This window comes from Patiria miniata, unplaced genomic scaffold, assembly GCF_015706575.1.
Source record: "Patiria miniata isolate m_02_andy unplaced genomic scaffold, ASM1570657v1 HiC_scaffold_22, whole genome shotgun sequence".
Taxonomy (NCBI): Eukaryota; Metazoa; Echinodermata; class Asteroidea; order Valvatida; family Asterinidae; genus Patiria; species Patiria miniata.
The window spans coordinates 6,101,568-6,123,463 of NW_024037061.1; the positions used below are offsets into that span (position 1 = coordinate 6,101,568).

Consider the following 21,896-nt stretch of genomic DNA (forward strand, 5'->3'; position numbering starts at 1 on the left):
AAAGTCAATGCTGACTGATAGGTTGCCATTGACAACACCAACACAATCTACAAATAGGCTGCTGAAGTCATGTCACCTCGGCACGACCATGGTTATTGGTTCATCATGGGCTGATCATGGTGCCCTGGTGAACATAGTATCTTGATAAGCACATCAATACCAAACTGTTATGATCAACTGGACACTACTAGAAGCAAAAAAACAATCAACTGTGGCTCTCACTAGTGTGGTGACAATCAGCTGTAAAGCAACTACATTTTATTTGTAAATATAAAGAACAAATTTAGGGATGTAAATTGCTAAATTTAGGGATGTGAATTGCTGTCTGTGAGACCTTGATACACATATGTGAGATGTGTTGTTAGGGACTGCATGTGAACTATCCAGGATGTGAGCCTGACCTGGTGTGGTAGTGATGCCACATTGCAGCAGTGTGTACCGGTAGCTACACAAAGGCGCCAAAGCTCTTTTGTCTTATCGATGGGTAACATTTCATTTAAGACAAAAATGTAATGCCAATGAATTTTGACACTAATATTATGCTTATTTAACATCTGTGATCCACACATTTTTTACTCCAACCTCCTTCAACCGCGTCCCAACTCCAACCTGCCCACATAACCACACCTCCATGGTTTACACAATGCAGCACACAGTCATACATGTCATTGGCATTATACCGGACAAATGAAAAGAAAAATGCATATTTTAAATTCATTTTGTTCTATCAAAAATGATGATCCAAATCCAGGTAAACAGCTTTACTTGTTTTGCCCATAAACAAATGAAATGCAGCCATCACTTGCCATTTCATACAAGCAATGTCACACACATAAGTGTGTTATTTCAAAGAAACACATTGAACGTTTATGGATACAAAAATGCTATTTAAAAGTGCAGACATTGTTCAGACTTAACCACACAATGCATTCAATGTCAACTGATGTCTTACCACAACAAATTACAACAAACACAAAATCAGATTTTTGTGTACATTTGAAACTTACTCATAAAAATAAATTAGTTCATTTACAGATTTGTCATTATGTACACAACAATTACAAATTTAGACATTTATACATAAAAATGTTGCTTTAATGTACATTAGTACTCAGGGACTGTTTTCAGGTGACATCATCAGTAAATAACATAAAACTACGAACGCAAAGCTGATCCTTTTTCTAGCTGAAAATACAAACCTGTAACTGAAGTTTTTGAGAAATGACAAACCCAATGGAATGGCACTATTTGCAGTGGGTACATTTTGGTAAAGACAAAAGAGTTGAACCAGACCAAATAGTGCCCTGCTCTAGTGTCCATCATATCTCACAATGGCTACTGGATGACCAAGTGTGATCTCAACTAAAATGGGACCTTACATAATGAAGTCAATGTACTCTACTCACACAAGCTATTACATGTTGTTGCGTAGTGTTACATACAGCCTTGTTAAGCCTCATCTCTTGTATCCTTCACACTTTGTTTTGCCATATGGTTCTGGTTTCCCATCTTCTGATTGGCCCATTAGCTGCAGATCTAAAGGCTTGTTCTTGACAACACAAACCTTTTACGTTTTGTAAGAAATGTTCCTTCATAATTTATGTTACTTAAAAGATCAAATGAAATGTACATTATAAGGCCTGACTGGGAATCGAGCATGGATAAACTGATTAGAAGTGAGGTTTACTTTAAATCAGTCTGCACATCTGCTGCCTCCCATTGGTGTTTCAAATGCTTTTTTTTTCCTTATTAAAAGTTTTGAAAGCCCTTCCCTTCATTCCACTATGTATATGCATGCAGTCAGAGACGGTGCAATCTGTTGAACCATATGGGGAAAAAATATGTGCATTCTGGCTTTAGAAATGGGAGGGATAATAAATTCAATATTTATTAGCTTTTGCCCTGCACCCACGTATAAACACCGTTTACTCAGTAATGAACTTCAACTGTTTCTGCTCATAAATTCATCATTAAATTGTTTTAAAAAAAGGAAGCAGAAAGTTATCAAGATGGACTGTACCCTTGTGACTTGTCAATGTCAGTATTTATGAGTGAATTCCAGTCACCTTTCCTAATAAGCAAAGGTTGGCATTGGTGATCTGAGGATGTGTGTCATGTTTGTGAAATTAAATTGTTGCTATGTATTTCAGAAGCAGCAATAAAACTACTAAACAATTGTTAAACAAACTCGCCTTCCCTGCTATAAAATGGAACAGGTTTTGGATTTGTTCTGATTTGCTGGTTTTTCCTCGCTGGAGACACTGCTGGAGGACTTCTCCACTCTTGAAGTAGGGGTCTTCTTCTTCCAGAATTGCCAAGCCTGAGGTTGAAAGGAAAGTAAAAAGCAACCCAAGTCTTGTTTAAACTTGCTGGAATATTAAATGCCGTTATTATCAGTAATCCTCATTGACATTGGAGGTTCAGTCATCAACATCGGACATCGGCCTGAAAAACAGTGGGTTGACAAATGAAACTATAAGACTGTGTACAAAAATTTAAACAGAAAACAAATGTATTTGAAAGTTATATCAGTAATGAAGCTGAAACAATAATTAAGATACGAACAATGAGTGTCATGGAACTTACAGATTATGGAAGAGGAACATGCATGATGGTGTAATGATAGAATTGCCCGCATGTCGACACAAATGGTATGAAAAATAAATATACAAAAATGGCAACATGAATGACCAGAAAAAAAATATGCTCAAAGTAGGCCAATCTATAGAGCTTATAGCTTGAAGATCTGGATTGTGTTCCGCATCTTTTAACCGAGTTGTTTTTCACATCATTTCATCAACTAGTGGCAATAAATCCTAAGAGAAACGTTTCCTAGATCTCCATGCACAATCGTGCAAATCATCAGTCGTCATAGTTTCACTCATTGTGAAGTATTTGTGAAAGCGAGATGGTTTGGGGTGGCAAAAAACAAATGCATAAATTGTCAACACTAAAGCATACAACTGATGCAGTTGCAGCATTTATGAGAATATAATGTTCCTTCAAGCTGTTCACAATATCGTGTATTTATTCAATGTTTTTTATGTCCAATGCTATTGACTAAACCCAAGTAGGTTTGACATACTTGCAGTCATAATAGGCTTCTAATACTGACTACACAAAACATGTATGCAAGTGAGCATTAATAATTAAACCATTTCACTCTGTCTGTGCAGCAGACAGAGTGATATATTTCACAGGTTTTGTAATTCCTCGGAGGCAAATGACTACCTCGGCTTGACCTCGGGTGCCATTTGCACCCCTCAGGCAGACAACAGTTGTATATTGTAGTCCAGTCCACCACATCCAAATCTGAGTCTGAACCCGAGTCCTTCTGGTTTGTTTCCAGAGTCCTAACAATTCAGGTCTGAGTCCGACTACATGTAGTCTGAGTCCTACTAGTCTAAGACCGAGTCCTTCAAAATGTTGAGGTTTCAAATTTGGAATATGACACTGATGGCTGGTGTTTTAGAATATATTCTTTCAATAAACTAAAAGCCCCTCGCAAAAATGGAAAAGTCTTGTAATTTTAGAGCCAGCAAAGTTTTTTCCACAGGATAATTCTAATTATTTTAGGCCCAATGGAGATAATTTGACAAAAGGAAGATCAAAAGTGTAACAACCTGATTTTTGAACATCAAGTGCAAGATACCCAAAAAAAACCGACACATCTGAAAAATTCTTGTGAATTTCATACTAACGAGGCTTCACCTCGTGCTTTGCTGGCAAATGCCCGCTTCGCCATGTCCATGTCTGAATCCCAAAAATCTGAGTCCTAGTCTGTAAAGAAATGTGGACTTCAGCCTGGACTCGAGTCTGTGTCTGGACTTGATTCCTACAACACTGCTAAGAAACTGTACATGCAAAGTAATGGCAAAGTTTAAGACTGACTATACCTTAGGTTCATCGGGTTGTCTGGCTCCTTCTGTCTCATCTTTGTTTTCCTCCTCTTCATCATTATCTCCATCTTCTCTTTTCCTCTCCTCCTCATCATCCTCTCTTGTTTCTTTTTCCTTTTTTCCCTTTTTCTTCTTAACTTCTGGGCTTCTCTTCTTGTCTTCATTCTCAAGATCATTTTTGGAAAGTTCCTTGTCAGGTTTTGTGGACTTTTTATCTGAGTGAAATATTTGAAAAATAAAAATCAGTCATCTTTGAATCACTGTAATTTACTTTGTCAATATTCAAGATATTGGTTTTGCAAATAAATTCCAAGTCAGTATCTCGTACACATCGGTACTCGTGTGTTAGCATCGATGCTTAATTGCACACAGGCTATTTGATGTTACTATTCAATGTTCTCACTCATGCATCATATTAGGTATCAGTCTTTGCATTGTTGTTTTCCCTATACTGATTTTCAAACATCACAATAAAATCCATTCATTCGTATTCAAATTTACTTGTTTACATGAACAAAGACATTGACAAAAATGGAGAAATGCCAACATAGGGCTAGATAGCTCAGTTGGTAGAGCATCTTCGTTCAACTTTTAACTTGTGATGTAGAAGTTTATACAGTGATCAATGCAAATGTTAGGCTGATATACAAATGTGACTGTCCACCACTTGCAAGCTGTGAAGTCACACATGTTGTTATTGATCTATGGCAAAAACTGGGAAATTTGGCTGGCTTTTTCATGTTTTTGTCAGAAATTAACACCTGATGCAGACTGGCATTCAAGAGTTGTACTGTACCAAAAGAATACTTCACAAATGGTACGCTGTATATATTTACCATGCAAAAAATTATATCTCATAAGTTCAGCTGTATAGGAAAGTAGCAATGTAGTGAGTTTGTTAGTAGCAATGTAGTGAGTTTCCTAATAGCAATGTAGTGAGTTTGTTATCATTTTAAAAATGAGGTTTTACTCTTTCCAAATATGCATTGATCTCAAAATGTGAAATGTTTGACTTTCCAGCCAGTTGTTGGTAGATGGTCACAATTAATTTATGAATGTGGAAGCATGCCACATATTCAGCGTTAATCTTCCAAACAGTTAGTTATAAGACAATACCTCCTTTATTTTTGTCATCTTCATCCTCATCCTCATCATCTTCATCTCCATCATCATCGTCTTCTTCGTCTTCTTCATCGTCGTCATCGTCATCTTCATCTTCATCTTGTACCTTAGTCTGCTTTGTGTTGCTACTCGTTGTCTTCTTGCTAGTTTTTGATGTCTTGCTTGTCTCTTGCTTGTCATCATCCTCATCAGAGCTCCTTCCATTACCCAGTCCAGCCTTTGTCTTGCCTGAAAAAGTCACAGATATATGCCAATTAGACCTCATGTTGGTGATATGAAGGAACTAGTGTTTGAGGAGAGGCCTGTAGCAAGGTATTAAAGGGAGTTTACAAATGAGTCAAAAGATGTCAGTTATGACTTCAGTATGTTGTGCAGCAAGTTGTGCAGCGTGTTGTGCAGCATGTGAGATGTGTAGGGTACACCTCAACTACTTGAAATACCCAGGTGTACCCTTCACATCTCACATGCTGCACAACATGCTGCACAACATGCTGCACAACATGCTGCACAACATGCTGCACCCTTGTGATGCAAACTATGTGCCAGATGGTATTTGAGTGATGAAGTCACGTACATGATGACACATTCGTTTTTACAAACATATTTTTCTGTGTGTAGAAGATGGAGGGCTTAATACTCAAAGATTTACATTTTGATCCAAGGGAGGAAAGAGTGAATTAAGATCTGTTGGATTTGGTTTTGTTAAGTCTTCTTTCATAAATCAAAAGGTTGGTTACAGGATAGGTTTTGGGGTTGTTTTTTTTTTTGGGGGGGGGGCTTAATAACTGACTTAATACCTTTAGATTGGATTCAACGTTTACTGATCAATCATATATATCGGTGATTGTTGAAATATTCTACAAGGTCAAATAACAGACCCAGCTTTGTCTTAACAAAAGCTTTCTGCTTTTGTTTTTATGTAAAATGAGTTTCCCCCCAAAGGAATGTGCACAGAGTAGTTGGGACAAAGGACTTATATTTGGTTTGAACTTGGATTATGCCTCAACTTGTTCACATTAACAAGGATGGACTGGACTTTTATCCTTACTCTGAACATTCCGAGCAGATTGCTCTTCAGATGCACTATCCTCCTCCTCATCATCGTCGTCATCTTCTTCATCGTCTTCATCATCGTCTTCTTCATCTTCCTCTTCCTCTAGAACCTTCTTTGCTTGAGTTCTGGACCTTGGTGCTGGAGTAGGCTGTGAGGTATCAAACCAATAGTTTCAAAACATATCATTTATTGATGCAATGAATTAGAAAATAACCTCAATATTTCATCTTTGTCTAGAGAGCTGGGTAAATCTCAATGTCACTTTCTTATTCCACTTCCTGATGAGTATTACCACTGATGTCTTGTAAATGATGTTCAAAAATTTAATCAAAACTGCATAATGGCTGATGCTCAAATGTATGTAAGCACAAACTATTTTCATCAACAATGCAAAAGACGAAGTGCTCATTCATTTTCCATTCGGTAGTAATGATTACAAAACCACCGCAATTCCCTCCCCCTCCCAACCTCGCATGGCTGTGGGAAGGCCAGAAATTACCCAGTGTTTCAGGGTTGAAGATTTCCAGTATGAGTACCATGGGGATGGGATTAATGGTCCTAATCATCAAGGCTAGCATACATACAGACACAACATGGTTAGATATAAACTAGTGCAACATATTGGCCCTGAGGTGCTAGCTAATATACCCCTGACTCAACGTGGAGTGAGGGAGTCAACTTAGCCAACAACCAAGTGCCAACAATAGTGATTCAATTGCTTGTGGCATACATTTTTGTATCTGTACGGCTACAGCATCCTAAACATAACCCAAGATGTTTAAGTGATATAAAACGTTGCGCAGCTATGCCACGTTTCGTAAAATCAATCGTAAGTTTATTGAGCAGCTGAGCAACAAATTTGTTGCTTAAATCCTACACACTGCAGCGCACTGTTTTATGAAATCAGCTGCAGAAGTGCAGAGGATGCAGAGATGTGATAACAGAGGAGAAAGACACATCTTGTTCTAAAGATAAGAAAGGAAGGGTGTAGAGATGTGATAAAAGAGGATAAAGACACACGTTTTCTCAAGACAGAAAAGGAAGGGGTTAGTAAAGCACACTGTATCAGAGCAACCATGGTTTTCAATGGACATAATTGCCATTTGTAAAGTCATCCTGCCCCAGTCTTCAAGATAACAACCTGTAGCAAGTTCTATAAGATTTTGAAACAAGCAGCCACATAAGCTAAGGTGGCCTAATTACAGGAAATTGACATTGTTGCAAGGAATCATTGTTCAATCACTGTTCAATCATCAAAACTTGATTTACAAGAAAAGGATTTTGTGACATCAATCGTAAGTTTCAGCTTGAAAAAATACAAGCTGAAACAATGCTTATTGGAGATTTTGAAATACTGCGCAAAAGTTTCCTTTTGAATGTTGTGCTAACAATACCACTTGTGAAATTCTGCAGCACTTTCCAGCCAATACCAGAGAAGATAGATAAAGTGCTCAGGGTTCTCCCCCTTATTAAGCCCTTTTCACACTAGACAAATCTCGGGGTTGACGCAGGGTTGAAAACATGCATCGTTTCACACTTGAAGAATTTCAACGCTGCGTCAACCCTGAGATTGATTTCGCCCTGGGTTGAACTCAGCACTGCTCTAGACCAGGGTTGAGATTTTCAATCCGGGTTGAAATTCTTGCCAGGGTTCAAAACAGTAGTGACTGAGCATGATAAGCTTTATTTGCATGAAACAAATATGAAACGATGCGGGGTTGAACGCGAGGTTGAAATAATTAAAAAAACTCAACCCGGGGCGGCACTGGGTTCGCCCAGGGTTGAGTTCAACCCGGGTTGAGAGGCTCCAGTGTGAAAAGGGCTTAATTAAGAAATTCATTCCTATGGGTTTTTAATATTAAACTACTTGAATATTCAACAACCCTCAAACTAGACAATTTGAATCAAATATATTGTTATATTTTGTTTTGTTTTACAAATTTTCTGTGAAAAATGGTAAAAAAGAAAACATTTATGTAATACTACATAGACTGAAATGGCAGTAACAAAAAAGTGTCAATAGTTTTTGTAGTGACTGAGGTTCAACTTTTTAACTTATCATTCAAAAGCTGACAAGAAATGCGTTAGAAATAGCAGGACCAAAGAGTTATGATTCTCTTCAGACAACCATGCTCATACTTTGCCAAATCCAACACCACGCTGCTGCAGGACAAGTCACTATGGCCATGTTCAGACACCGTGTTAGCTAAAACAGTAAAAGTTAAAACGGTCGCTTACCACGGGAGGCCCGTCGTAAAAATAAAACTACCGAGCGTCCAGACATCGTTTTTAATATAAAAAGTTCAACTCGAAGCAGTTAATTTCAGTTTCTAAGGTCACGTAAAACATCCGCCTCGGCAAAAACTGCTTGCTAAAAAGAGCCTTCACTCTTCCATTTTTACAGTTCGCTACACGCGGTCTGAGCCCCTCACCGTGTGATGTGTGTTGCTATGCCGTGTTTGACATCGCAGCCTCGGCCGGTCATGTAGCGTGGCACGCCGGTAATGTAAACATGACGACAGTCACTTGTCCACCGCGGCAATTTCCCCATTTTGTGGAAGTATCGTACATCGGCTTTACATATACACCATTTTGTGTTACATTTTTTGGGGGGGGGGGGGATTTTCTGTAGCTTTCGTGGTGCAAAAAGACATAAAAATGTTCTGAAAAGTTGTTCGAAAAACCAGTGTTCGAAACAAGACGTCATTGAACAGATTTCACTCAAGGTTTAATACATCAACTTGCCCGCACAACATGTCAGTCCCGTGAAAATACACGCGTTATTAACATTGCAATATTGACCAATCAACGCCACGGTTTTCCTGGTAGTTGAATGTATTACTGTATTATGATAATTATGCTCCGATTAGCGGTTGTTGCGTTGGCATCTAAACGTTTGTTATGCAAGTGAGCACGATGTGAAACTCGGACCATGTGGTCAGAAAACTTGTGGAAATTGGACTTGAAATTGGATTTTTTTTAACGGTAGGAGAATTACGACATTGTTTGCTTAATACAAAAGCGCGCCACGGAGAAAGTGTTACGTAACTCCGGGTCACTGCGCTGGCTAAAACGGGCAGCGTTTTAGCTAAGACATCGTACTAGAAGATAAACTCGTTCTGGTTATTCGCTAAACCCTCCCTCCGAGGGGGTTTAAGTTGCCGTTTTATCTTCGAGTTCAACTCGGTTCGGTCTAAATAAACAATCGTTCAGAAATCGTTTTAGCAAGAAAGTTACACTGAATCAGTTCAACCGGTGTTTTAAGGGAATTTAAAACGGTGTCTGAACGACCCCTATAAGGCACTGGCTACCATATAGTGCTGATCCTTGCACACAATGAGACCCATGACATGCTAAATGTGTCCTTCTAATCTAGTTACTGCCACTGCGCCTGACTCAACATCGCATGGTTTTCACTCTTGAGTAAATTTAAATCTTATGGGCTAAGCAAGTTCTTAACAAGTCACAAACTTCATTTGACTTTATCTCAAATTTATTCATGTCGCACATGAATATCGTCAAACATGTTAATCTTGCAGCTTCATTGCATTAGCAAGCACTGCTGAAGGTTAAGCATTCAGAAATGGGTTCATGAAAAATGGGCCATAATCGTATTACACATGTCATAGTACGCAAAGAACAGTTCGCGCATAAGGATGAGTATGTTCTATTGGCGTCCAGTTAATTACAGTCTGGAGGTAGTATGAAACCGGCCTCAGCTGCATGGAGTTTGTACTGCACATAGGACATACACATGCACATTGGGTGGTGAATACTTGAGATTGACTCCGTGTCCAGAGGTCAGCATTTGAGATCCACTGCAAGACAAGATTTTAGGCTTTTTGATTACATCTGCTCGCACAAGAATTTAGGTTATAGTGCCAACGTTTTGTCAAGGTATCGCAAAGTAAGACTACATATGCAAAGGTGTGGAACAAAATTATGGGCATATCTGGAGAAAAAAAACAATCAGCAATTTTTCATGCGTATTGGGCAGAAAGTCTGGTGTATCAGGCCGTTTGTATGAGGGGAGGATCCTGGCACTCAGAGGTATGTAGTCTTTGTTTCAATATTCTCAATGTTTAGGGTTTTGCCCACAGAAGACAATTCATGCTAAGTCACTAACGTGCGTGTTAAGGAATATTAATTTACACACTCCTAGTGAGACACAGACAGACACTGATTATGTGGTTAGCATCCAAGCCTGCCTCTGACTGCCAATGTTAGCTATCCAGCATGATCAAGTCACACTTACAACGTTTTGTTAGTAGTGCAAGGGTGCGCGTGTAGATTTGGAAGAATAGTTAATACTTGACACATACACTCCAAGTATGTCTGGCTTACTCTACCTGCATCAAACTAACAAATGGATTAGGTCTTTTAGCAGCCTTAACATCAACTGAGTTTTCATCCCCGTCATTGTCATCCTCATCCTCCTCATCCTCCTCTTCATCATCTTCATCTGAATCTTCATCTGAATCTTCATCTGAATCAGCTCCAGAATCATGGTTCTCTGGCTTCTTAGACTTCAAGGTTGATCCTAATTTAGTATTTATAATGTCCTTATTTTGACTAGTTTTTGCAGCAGTCATTTCCTTTGGTACCGGTTTGGTATTTTCCTGTTAAGGAAGAAATTAGTTTGACAACCAATGACATTAAAAAGTCATACTTTGATATTCAAACAAGTATAAATATGGATATGAATCACTTCAACTCAAACCTAATGAAGATACTTTACAATGATTAAATCTGCGGGGACCATGCAAAGAAGAAGTCAATTTCATGCTTCGTTTTAGTTGCTTCAGCAACCCTTGCTCTTTTCTTTTCTAAATTCATCAATGAAATGCATTATAAAATTAAAGTTCAATCACTATTATTGTTAATATTGCCAGAATTGCTACACACTTAGCCCTAACCTCCATTGGGTTACCTACTGGCATCCTGCTAAATGTAACAAACTAACAAAAACAGCCAAATGTGCATCCTGCTGAATCCAACAGATCAGCTACAACAAAGATCTTTTATTCACTTGCCAGATCAACAGAGTCCAAGCTCTTGGTTGGTTTCTGCTACATTAACGAAGGGCAACCACTGAAGATGTCATAGTACATTGCTTCATTTCCAAGAGTTCATGCATGATAACCACATCTCTGACTACATGTATGACCTCATTTACCTTAGCTTTGGCAGGTCTCCCTGAGTCCACCTCATCCACACCTTCTGTCTCTGGTCCATTACTGGAAGTCTGGCAAAAACAGTCAAATAATCAGAGTATATGACAATATCGATCAATCTAAGATCCAACAGCAGGTGATTTCTGGTTCGCAGTTGTTTGACAATGTTTGATGTTGTTGTATTTTGAAGGGAACATAAAACACAACAAAGGGCAATTCCATTAAGCCACCATCTGGTAAAATGTGAATAAAGAGATGTGTAACTGTGCTTGCTATGATTTAATATGGATTCAGCTGATAAAATTACACATTTCAAGATTACAGACTTTTCCTGAAGGGTACTACAAGCTTAGCCTTGGTCAATGCTTTCGTCGTTATTCGTCCCGTACGCGGTCAATTGTCGGCATATATCCTCATGCGCTATGCACATGCATGTAAAAATACAGCGCGAACAGCGACCTCACGCGGCCACTATTTTTATGCAAATCAGTTGGAGACGATGTCGAGTCTTGGTTCAATCGTCGGCCAAAGCTTATGTTTTTCTTTACTTTGCGCTAGATTTCCAGCGCACGACCTCGTATGCGAATACAGATAATGTAGGCGGGGCTAATATGTGGAGTGTCCTATCACACCTTGGTAAATCCGGACGTCATCAAATTAATTGCAGCTTTTCCGCCTTTTGCGGACGTGACAGGAACCACAGTTTTTGTGCATTGGTGCCGTGTGCAGAGACACACAATGTGTACGTGTATGGACTATGTATGGTGCTACGTTTCACTATGCAAGTTTCCACGCAACGATCGACCAATAAGAAAACGACATTTAAGGTCAGCTAAGGCTATTAACATAATGAGCACCACCCCCAAAACCTCACATGGACGATTGAACCAAGGCTCGACATCGTCTCCAACTGATTTGCATAAAAATAGTGGCCGCGTGAGGTCGCTGTTCGCGCTGTATTTTTACATGCATGTGCATAGTCCGTGAGGATATATGCCGACGATTGACCGCGTACGGGACGAATAACGACGAGAGCATTGACCAAGGCTACTACAAGCTATACACATACACACCTGTGATTTGGCACTACCATTTGCTGCATCTAGGAGGGGTTTGAGCTCTTGCACAGATTTGCTTTCTGAGAAATGTGTCTGATAAATCAAGAACACAAAGATAAATGAGCAGGACAGAGACAAATGGAAGTGCCAATATATGGACTTATAGATGTCAAAAGACAGTGTTTTAGCAAAAGTAATCACAAGTCCTGTCACAAGTAGATCACAAGTCCAGTCACAAGTAGATCACAAGTCCAGTCACAAGTAGATCACAAGTCCAGTCACAAGTAATGGGGGAGGAATGATCCTCAATATGCCACAGTTCATTTCAAAAGCTAGTGATTTGATTTGGAACTGGATGACTTGTTATTGACTCGTGGAAGTGAGGACCTCAACACTGTTGACATATTACACAGGCCGAGGGAAGCACTGACATTTTCTTTTTGTTTTAATGAAAAGTTTGTCTGCAGGGGAAAAGCCCCTCAGACATGCCTGACAGTACAGAGAAAAAGCTTTCTGTTTAGTCTGGCTACATCCCTTTTAGATGAATTAAAAGGGAGAGAGTTACTCACAAATTCCAATAGGTCAAGTCTAGGAGCAGCTTCTACAGTCTTCACTTCCTTCTTTATGATCAACTCTTCATGTACCTCTGAGAGTCATCAACAGAAATAAAATACTCTTATTCCTCTGGTGCTGACAATGTGTAATTGATTGTCGCACGAAGGCATTTCAATGCACCTACAATGGCAATATTCGTTAGGTGCAAACATGACAAACTGAACTTCCTCATATCACACCAGATTGCTCTTATTTCTGAGATCACTATCTTGTTTTCATGGGCCATGAACTTAAGCAAATGTTTGTATTTAACTCTATTCATCACGTCTGGTATGGTGCAAACTTCATGAAATTGTTAGCACGATGTGATTTGAATGCAACATTAGGTTTTGTTAAGATAATCAGCTATTAAAGTGGCTGTCATCCCTTGAGTTTTCTTCAGAGGGTCACATGGGGCTAAATTAGCACGGAGCCTTGCAAGATGCCATTCAAGATGTGATTAGCAATCAGTAAAGGCTTTGCCTGTTCACAAGAGAGAAGCAGCGACTAATAGTATTAATAGACATTCGCTACTAAAAAGATACAGCAGGTCTTGGAAATACATGTAGTTGCCAAGATTATTTAAAAATTGCAATGCAAACCAGTGAGGACATTATGATCAGTTTATCATTGTCTAGAAAACTTGATGACACTGAAATTAGACAAGACTAGAGCCAATTCATCAAGTAAATTCATCTCAGTCCTGGCTTACCATTTTCTTCATGTTTAATGTTCGGTATCAAGCTCTGGTCTAGCTTTCGACCAGAACCACCTGGAATTGTTGAATTGAGAGATGGTAAAGCTCCTGCCTTAGCTGAACCCAGAGGAGGCAGAGTCCGAGAAAGGGGCGGTAATGGAGATGTCTGAAACATGAATAAGCATTGATAATATCAATTGTTCAATAACTGGGGGCAGTAATCTTAATGACTCTGTTTTCTCATTAATCTCAATCACATTATAATCCTCTTAGGTATATGGCTTGCTCAATGTTAACCTCACCCTTGAATAATGTTAAAGCATCTTGTCCTTCACTTTCCTCTAGTAATTGCAGTCTTCCCCAGCTGACACACCCAATCAGCCCTGAGTCTACTCCTTATTAATAGCTACTTTTACCCTTAATGACACTTGATCTACTGACTACTTTTACCCTTGATCTCAGTGACATCACTATTGTGAAAAGTATTGATTATTTTCACAAATCTACACTTAACTATAGATTATGTTGAGGAGAATACACGAGAAAGTGTGGATTCGTAATTTAAGAATTCACAAGGCACGAAGCGCCATGTGAATTCGTAAATTCCACACTTGCGAGTGTTTTCTTTGACTTAAACCATTGCGTCAAAAGAAGTATTGTCACTAACAGTCCAGAGAATGGAGATGAAAAGACTTGTATATCTCGTGTCGAGTCGTGACCATTAGGGTAATTTACAAGTAATTTTTTAGGCTCTTATACGCAATCAAGCATTGTGGCGTGATTAGCATGTGTATCGCCACACCCGTACAACCAAGTCATTTTGTGTGTAGGCTCCTTGTGTCAACATGGATATTTCAGACAACGATTTCTTCCTGACCCAAAGTAGTTTTTGCAGTGATGGGGGAGAATCTAACAGTGAAGATGCATTGGTAATTTTCGGAAGGAAAGTTTTCATGCCGACGGTCCGATTAATGCTCAATATGGAGAACAATTGTTTGACGTGTTCAAAGTGTGGATTCGTAATTCCGAATCCACACTTTACTAAATATTCGTCATTCCGAATCCACACTTTGTGACCAGTTTAACAGATTCGTAATTCCAAATCCACACTTTTAACAATAGTGTGACGTCATAACAATTGTATCATGTAGCTAGAACCTACAACTCTTTCACTTGTCTGTGGATTGCTTGTGACCAGTGTTGGCCAAGCATCCAATTCAGAACTGTACATTTGTGCTGTACAAGAATAGACTTGCTTTCACCTGGTCCATTCTTAACATGAAGCTATAGTTTCTGGTCCATTCTCCTTGATATAATGATGCAATATCCTGATATATGACTTACTTCTCTTTGTCGCCGTCTACCCCTGGCTGATCCATCAAATGATCCTCCTAGATCCACTGAGTCAACTCCTTGGTCATTGCGTAGTGCTGCTGCTAACATACCCTTCTTCATTTGACCAGACAACTTAAGAGGGTCTGTTTCTCCATCAGAGTCTGAGGATACCTCACCATTGGATTTGTCTTTCCGTCGTGCTCGTACTATAGTCTGGCATCCTCCACACGATACCTTGACAAAACAACCGAGGGATTTGATGTAAGTCTTGCCAACATTTCAGGCCAAGTCCTACATATACACTGGCTCAAATCAACTTGGTCTAGGTTCCAACTCATAGAAGTCAAAATCACTGACAGACATTCACTACAGTGAGTTTACCAAACTAGTCATTGGTCAGTATTTTATATCACAAGAAGTTTTAAACTTGTTTAAATTTGTACTGAACTCGGAATATAATTAACTGTTTACAGCATCTGTACCATCACCAGTCAAACACATGAGCACGAACATTATGACTTAACGCTAAAGGGGCCGGGTTATTTTGACAATCTCTCAGCTGGGGGGGGGGGGGGTCCGCCCGCCCCCCCAAGATCTCGGCCATCGAGTGACGAACAATTTTGAAACTCGGTACATGCATAGAGCAACTCTTCATGAACATACCCAAGAAATTTCACGACCAAAGGTCAAAGGGTTTTTGGAATTATGGCTAATTAATTATTCATACTATGAATGGCAATTCTGGTCTGCGTACATGGAAAAATTCAGTTTCACGGCGCATAGCGCCGGAAAAATTTTCGCTGCGCGACAACCCCTAGTCCGATTTTTATGTTTTTGGTGTCAAAAGATGCGCAAGGCTCGAGGCTAAAAAGTCATAAAAGCTCAGGTTGCGAAAAAATTTTTTTTTTAAAGGCTATCGCCGAAAAAGTCGGATTCCGCCCCCCCCCCGGCCCTTTTAAGGTTAAGTTAGTTAGGTTTCTAGCCCATCTGTTCAACATGAAAGCCCCTTCAATGGTCTGACTTGACACACTTTACCTTAGCATTCTAACCTACCTGTTGAACACGGAAGCCCTTGAACCTTCTGACTTTAGTTGGATGGAAAAGATTGCTAAAGCTTTCATCTCCTTGACACAGCTTGCCATGTCTGCCATCACCAAACATATACAGGGAACCACTATCTGCAACAGCAATCAATGATATTGGATTACTACCACACTATTGACAAGGAACTCCAAGTGCTTCTAGACATTGTGAATCCACAATAATGAGGTCTCATATCTCAACGTCATGCAGGGATGTAAGTGAGCTCCAACAAGTTTGCCAGAAATTGTTTAGGCCTACACGAAAATGCACATGTATGCATGTGCATGTACAAGCACATGTTCATATAGCCTGGTTTACAATGAACCTGAAAACATGATCATGTTATAACTGCGTGGTTCAATTCCAATATCCGTCCTCTGTCGACTTCCATTTTCATTTTGAATTTGTTACGCGTCGAAGAATCACCATAGTTGACCATACCATGAGTGCAAAATGTCTCCGTGCCAGCATTGATCAGGGTAACCTACTCTTTGTTTGGGACATTCCCAACTCACATCATAAGATATCCCCATACGTAAATGTGTACAGCTAATACAATCTCATCTAGAAAAACAGCCCCACACAAAGCGCGGCCATTTCTCATCGTGGGAAATTCCCGCCAGGCTGTATGTGCATCATGCGTGACAGCTTTTACTATTTTCCTGTGGATATGATTGGCTGAGGTTGATCTGATTCATGCGCCCAGGATAGAAACTAGTGACCACACTGGCCAGTCAATTTCTTGGTTCCCGTCAAACGCTGTTGTTGGCACATTGTAGACACCTGCAACGGGGACCTGTGAAAGCGCGTTGCGTGCAAGAATAATGATGATCTATATCAAATAACATTTGCCCTTGTTGACAGGTTACGATGAACAAGTTTTTTTTTTTTAAGATTTCTTACCCACAAACTTCAAGCACCACAAAGTTCGTAAAATTAGTGGACACAGTGGCTTTCCATTGACAACAGGCTAAAAAAAAAGAGCTAGTGCTGCAACTGATCCTCAAAGTTCGGTTCGGTTCGATTCGGTTGCGGTTCTATATTTTTTTCTCTGAACTTCGGGGTTCGGTTCGACTTTGGAAGTGCATACATAATTTACATGTCCATACAATGTATTAGGTTACAATGAAAAGCATACAATGAAAAGCATACATAGGCCGTTCCCCTGTTCGAACAAACACGTGTGTAACGCACACGTCTGACAGAAATAGGCACCGCAATTTCCACATGCTATTCAACACAAGTTGAAGGATGAATCTTAGTTTTGTTGTGTAAACAAAAGTCCGTTATAATTTGACTTGATGACGTTGAGAAATGAACATCGTAAATTGCTACCGTGTTACCTATCGCAGCCCTATCTGGCCCCGCAACTATGATAAAATTGGCGATCGACGTAGGGCCCGACTCCTAACTTAAGGAAACAAATTCCACTTTAAAATTATTAGACAGACCAAACTTGTTGGTTCTCAATAAACAGGTATGTCATAGATAGAGGGCAGGGTGTTGATTTTTGGAAGGGAATTTTGGGGGTAAAATGACAATGACAGCGCGGCGACACAACACGCAACCCGAAAATAAAGATGGCGATCACCGCGCGATGTACCGTGAGCACGCACGGCGCGCTGAATCGCAACTCGGTACAAACCGCGCAAGAAAATCGTGATTTCTACCTCAAGAAACTGTTAAAAATTGCAAAACGGGTGTCATTAGAATTGAGAAGTCTGCTTTTGATTATAAAGGTGATTTTTTTAGCAATAAGAAACATTTTTGACTCTAATTTGATCTAAACAAAACAGGGGCCCGCCGCCCTATGCTACACGATCGCCATAAAATTTTCCCACACGTGCTGACGGGTTTTCCCGATGACTTCCGTCCCGTCCGAGCATGCCCTGATGAGCACTAAAAACTTGTCTCGTGGCAGTAATTGCTGAATAGTTTTGTTCTCAGAACAAACAGGTCCTTTTACTGTGCCAAACTTATGAAATCATAATTATTTTTTAGCAACAAGCTGACAAGTAGCTACCGTAATAAATAATAACTTTTCGATTCGCGACTGCCATGAATATTCATATTGTGGACGGATTCATTAATTTTGTAAAGGGGTGTTTCACCCTCTTTTGGGAGATTACATCGTTTTTCGAATTCATTCTTAACGAAAAAAAATATATTGCAAAAAGTACGAACTTATTCTGAACATGGGAAAGGTTTCAGACTCCATAAAAAGGTTTTTTTTTTAATTCTGATACGGTGAAAATAACTGAACATGCTGGTGAATTTCGCCGAGGAAAGCACACCCTTCACCGCAATTGGTTTGGTCCAACCGTACTACGTCACGCTGGAACATGGCGCAGCAGGGTGTGAGATACTGACCATGCTGGATGAATGCAAAGAGCACGCTTTTCATTGAGAAAATCGCAAGGCGCGTACGATCTTTTCAAAGCGTATCGGCCCGATATCCTATTGTATGCCTTGCTAGAACATTGCAAATAATGAAGATGAATGCGGTGACTTGTCAACACGGTAAATTCAATCATCCGTGCGCTTTAATTTTGCCCTTTCATTGCAAGCATTAGCATACCTAGAGCTGTCAACAAATACTTGCCGAACTTTCCGAACGGACATTTGGGTTCGGTTCGGTTCGGTTCGGCGGTTCGGCTGCAGCACTAAAAAGATCAGTGTGCACAATAACACTACCACATAGTGTTAATGCAGCAAGATACAAGTGTGTACAGTGCAAGCTAATGCAATTTTAAAATGCCCATAAACGTGAAATCTGTTTTGGTTTCTCATGTACTTGGTTTTCATTTTGAAAATTCCACACAAATGGCCATCAAAGCCTTTGTCTTTCATTTTCTGAGACGTTACTGCGTAGTTTGTAAAGTTGGTTATGAGTATCCGATCACATAATCTGGAAACGGTTCCTGACATCAGCGGGCGGGTACTCGGGTATCCGGTTCTGATGCACACCCCTATAGATGGAGTGAAGACATTTCCACTAAGTCCCATACCCATGTTCCTAAGATTTCAAACAAAACATGTTAATAACCTTATGAGTTGTATCAATGCAAATAGTTGTTGTCTCATATTCTACGAAATTATTTAAACTGAAATGAGAAGCCAAGTCTTTACCTGTGATGACCGCTGTGTGACTCTCTCCACATATTACATCTCTACATTTCTTTCCGGACAATTTCATAATCTTCTGAGGTTTCCTGAGGTCCAAAATAGAAGGTCCATGGCCCAGCTGACCTGAGCTACCATCCCCCCATGTATAGACATCGCCATTATCTGAAAACAGTAAACATACGTACATGTATGTACAGATAATAAATGAACTGCCATCCAAACAAATATGAACTGTTAATATCAAATTTCTACTTGTACATCAGCACGGACAACTGTATGAAAGGATTTGATGATAAATTATTGCTAATGGCAGTTATTACTAACGAGGGCTTCACCTCACCCGCTGCGTGGGGGAGGCATGTTTGCCGTCTGTCGTCCGCTTCACAGGCTAGTCACCCACTTCCATGGGCAAATGCCTACTTCACGCACGATCGCTCTCTTTACACATGTTCAACTCATGAACAATGCGTGGACATACACATACATACAGGCTGTGCGCTTTATAGTACAGAAGTGATTGATTGGGATTCAAATTTGCAGTCATACTTGATCAAACACAATGTGTAAAACAGAACCCTTTTTCCCCATCCAATATTTTCACTGCTTAAGATGTGAACTTTTCAACTTTGTACGACAAAAGAGAGTACTATTGGTCAGGGCTGATCGAAGGAAGGTTTCAATACAGTGGGAATCTGGCAATATTCAATGCTCTGAACAATCTAAACACCCATTTGAACCTACTGTGGACACAGTAGGAAGAGATATGATCAACTAACCTGTCACTGCAGCTGTGTGGCTATTCCCACATGATATTCGACTGACTCTCTCCTTGATAAGACTAACATGCTGTGGTGTCTTGCTGTTATCGCTATCATCATTCAGACCAAGCTTACCAAACTCATTCTCTCCAAACGTATATATCTTGCCTTCATCTGCAGCAAAGACATTCAAGGGTTTATGACACACTGGAATGCATATATGCATGATGAGGTTCATTAACGTGGTAGTACCCAGGGCCAATGTCATTGGGTCAATGATACCATTCTGTAGAGTGTCAGGGTGATTCCAGCATCCTCTACTGATCAGGAATAAATGTCATCAAGTGATCTAACACTATCACCTACTGCACTGAAAAAAACTATCCAGAATAAAGACTATAGTTTTTCCAAGCATTCCAAACTAAATCAGACCCATTCTAAGGACAGCATTTTTTAATTTGTTGGATAATGAACCCGCCGACTCTGAATAATTATGACAATTTGGGGGGAAAAAATCAAATGAGAAAATAATTATTATTTTGTTCCCGACGAGGGATTTTTAATGTTTGGAAAATATTATCAATGATTGTACATGTAATCAAATTTTGTTCCCCCGACGCAGTATTTTTAGGAAATTGAATAAATAAACAACAAAGGACTTCCTGTTTTGTTTCCTGGGTTTTTTTTTTATAATTTAAAAATGCAGTGCAGCCGATATCGCAGACGTATCCCTGGTATTCGACCCAATCACATGCGCGCAGAAGCGCTGAGCACGTACAATGTACACATGCACATTCATGGGACCAGCGTGTGGTGGCTTTCCTCGTCTGACATCATCATATGCCACAGCATCGGCATTACGTGTTTAAACAGGTACATATTTCATCACACACGGATGTATGCCAAAGTGGCCGACGTGGTGCACTTCAACGTTTTCCCAACTTTCCTCATACAGTGTTGCGAAACCTTTTTGTTGACAATTTTCAAATTCATCCAGTGACATACTGGTACTTTTACCTTAATAATGTTAACAGTTGAACCCCTGTGAACAATTTCAGTGTCAGGAAACTTTATCCGACATTCAAACTGTGGCGTCCGGAAATAGGGCACAAAATTGGCCGAGTGTTTCCTAACAAGGCGCACTTGAACAAATCTCATAAAATCCCAAAAACATTTTTAAAATTTGTTTAAAGTCAGCAAATTCTGAACAACCATTATTAATTATGTCAGCTCACCTATCCAACAACCTGTTTGTTAAGACAATTATTTTCTTATTTTTAGGTGCATTTTGAAATAGAATTGGAAAATCACGTCATAGTAAATTTCTCACTGAACTTCATAACAGGTAGATAAATCCAAAGTTTAGGCCTACATACAACTGGGAATGCTTGGAGTTTGACAAAATTTTACTTACTGTAAAATTTGAGGTAAAAGTTAGAGGCGAAAAATCAAATTGTGCCACGCTAGGGGCCGGGCCATATTAGGAGACATCAACAACACATGCGTACTAGCGTTGTGCTTGTAAAAAAACAGGGAATTTTAAAATTTTATTTTTATTTTTATTTCGTCCTCCGACCCTGCCAAATTTCAGGTGATGTTCGTAATCCAGTAAATAAAATATGCTGACCTACATGTAGCAAGTATTACAGCAGCAATCCACACTTTACAGGATGTTTTCAAATTTGGAAAAGCTCATTAAAGCTATAGTCCATCATTTGCAGCCATCCGAAAAGTAACTGGCGTAATTATTGTTGAAAAACATACTTGGTTGAAAGATAGTAAGGGAACTAAACTCCCTGTGAAATTATTCTTTCTGGGAAGCTGTCATTTTGAAGTAATCAACGAAAGAAGGCATTTCCAACGGTGATTCTTAAGAAGCACCGTAGGAAAATTTAAATTAGTAGTTCGTTTTGTTATTCAGCGCAGCGCGCACAAGTATTGGAACGACGCACACGCGCGCGCGGTTGTTGTAATTCGTCGGATCAGTGCGCGACGT

General features: G+C 39.6%; 1 protein-coding gene across 4 annotated transcripts in view; it reads right to left on the bottom strand.

The window, feature by feature from the left end:
* Nucleotides 1-225: 225 nt before the first annotated feature.
* Nucleotides 226-21,896, bottom strand: part of LOC119730711 (X-linked retinitis pigmentosa GTPase regulator-like) — a 37,252-nt gene continuing 15,581 nt past the window's right edge. Inside the window, exons 6-18 of one of the 4 annotated variants that reach the window (XM_038203717.1) lie at nucleotides 19,919-20,074; nucleotides 19,146-19,304; nucleotides 15,987-16,111; nucleotides 14,943-15,167; nucleotides 13,614-13,764; nucleotides 12,877-12,953; nucleotides 12,323-12,400; nucleotides 11,252-11,320; nucleotides 10,425-10,694; nucleotides 6,070-6,223; nucleotides 5,016-5,249; nucleotides 3,897-4,114; nucleotides 226-2,299 (exon numbers count right to left, since the gene is read on the bottom strand). In XM_038203717.1, the coding sequence (XP_038059645.1) occupies nucleotides 2,201-2,299; nucleotides 3,897-4,114; nucleotides 5,016-5,249; nucleotides 6,070-6,223; nucleotides 10,425-10,694; nucleotides 11,252-11,320; nucleotides 12,323-12,400; nucleotides 12,877-12,953; nucleotides 13,614-13,764; nucleotides 14,943-15,167; nucleotides 15,987-16,111; nucleotides 19,146-19,304; nucleotides 19,919-20,074 (2,015 nt within the window). In that variant the 3' untranslated portion in view covers nucleotides 226-2,200. Of the gene's footprint in view, nucleotides 2,321-3,896; nucleotides 4,115-5,015; nucleotides 5,250-6,069; nucleotides 6,224-10,424; nucleotides 10,695-11,251; nucleotides 11,321-12,322; nucleotides 12,401-12,876; nucleotides 12,954-13,613; nucleotides 13,765-14,942; nucleotides 15,168-15,986; nucleotides 16,112-19,145; nucleotides 19,305-19,918; nucleotides 20,075-21,896 lie in introns of all 4 variants that reach the window. The other 3 variants (XM_038203716.1, XM_038203715.1, XM_038203718.1) reach the window with 3 other exon arrangements.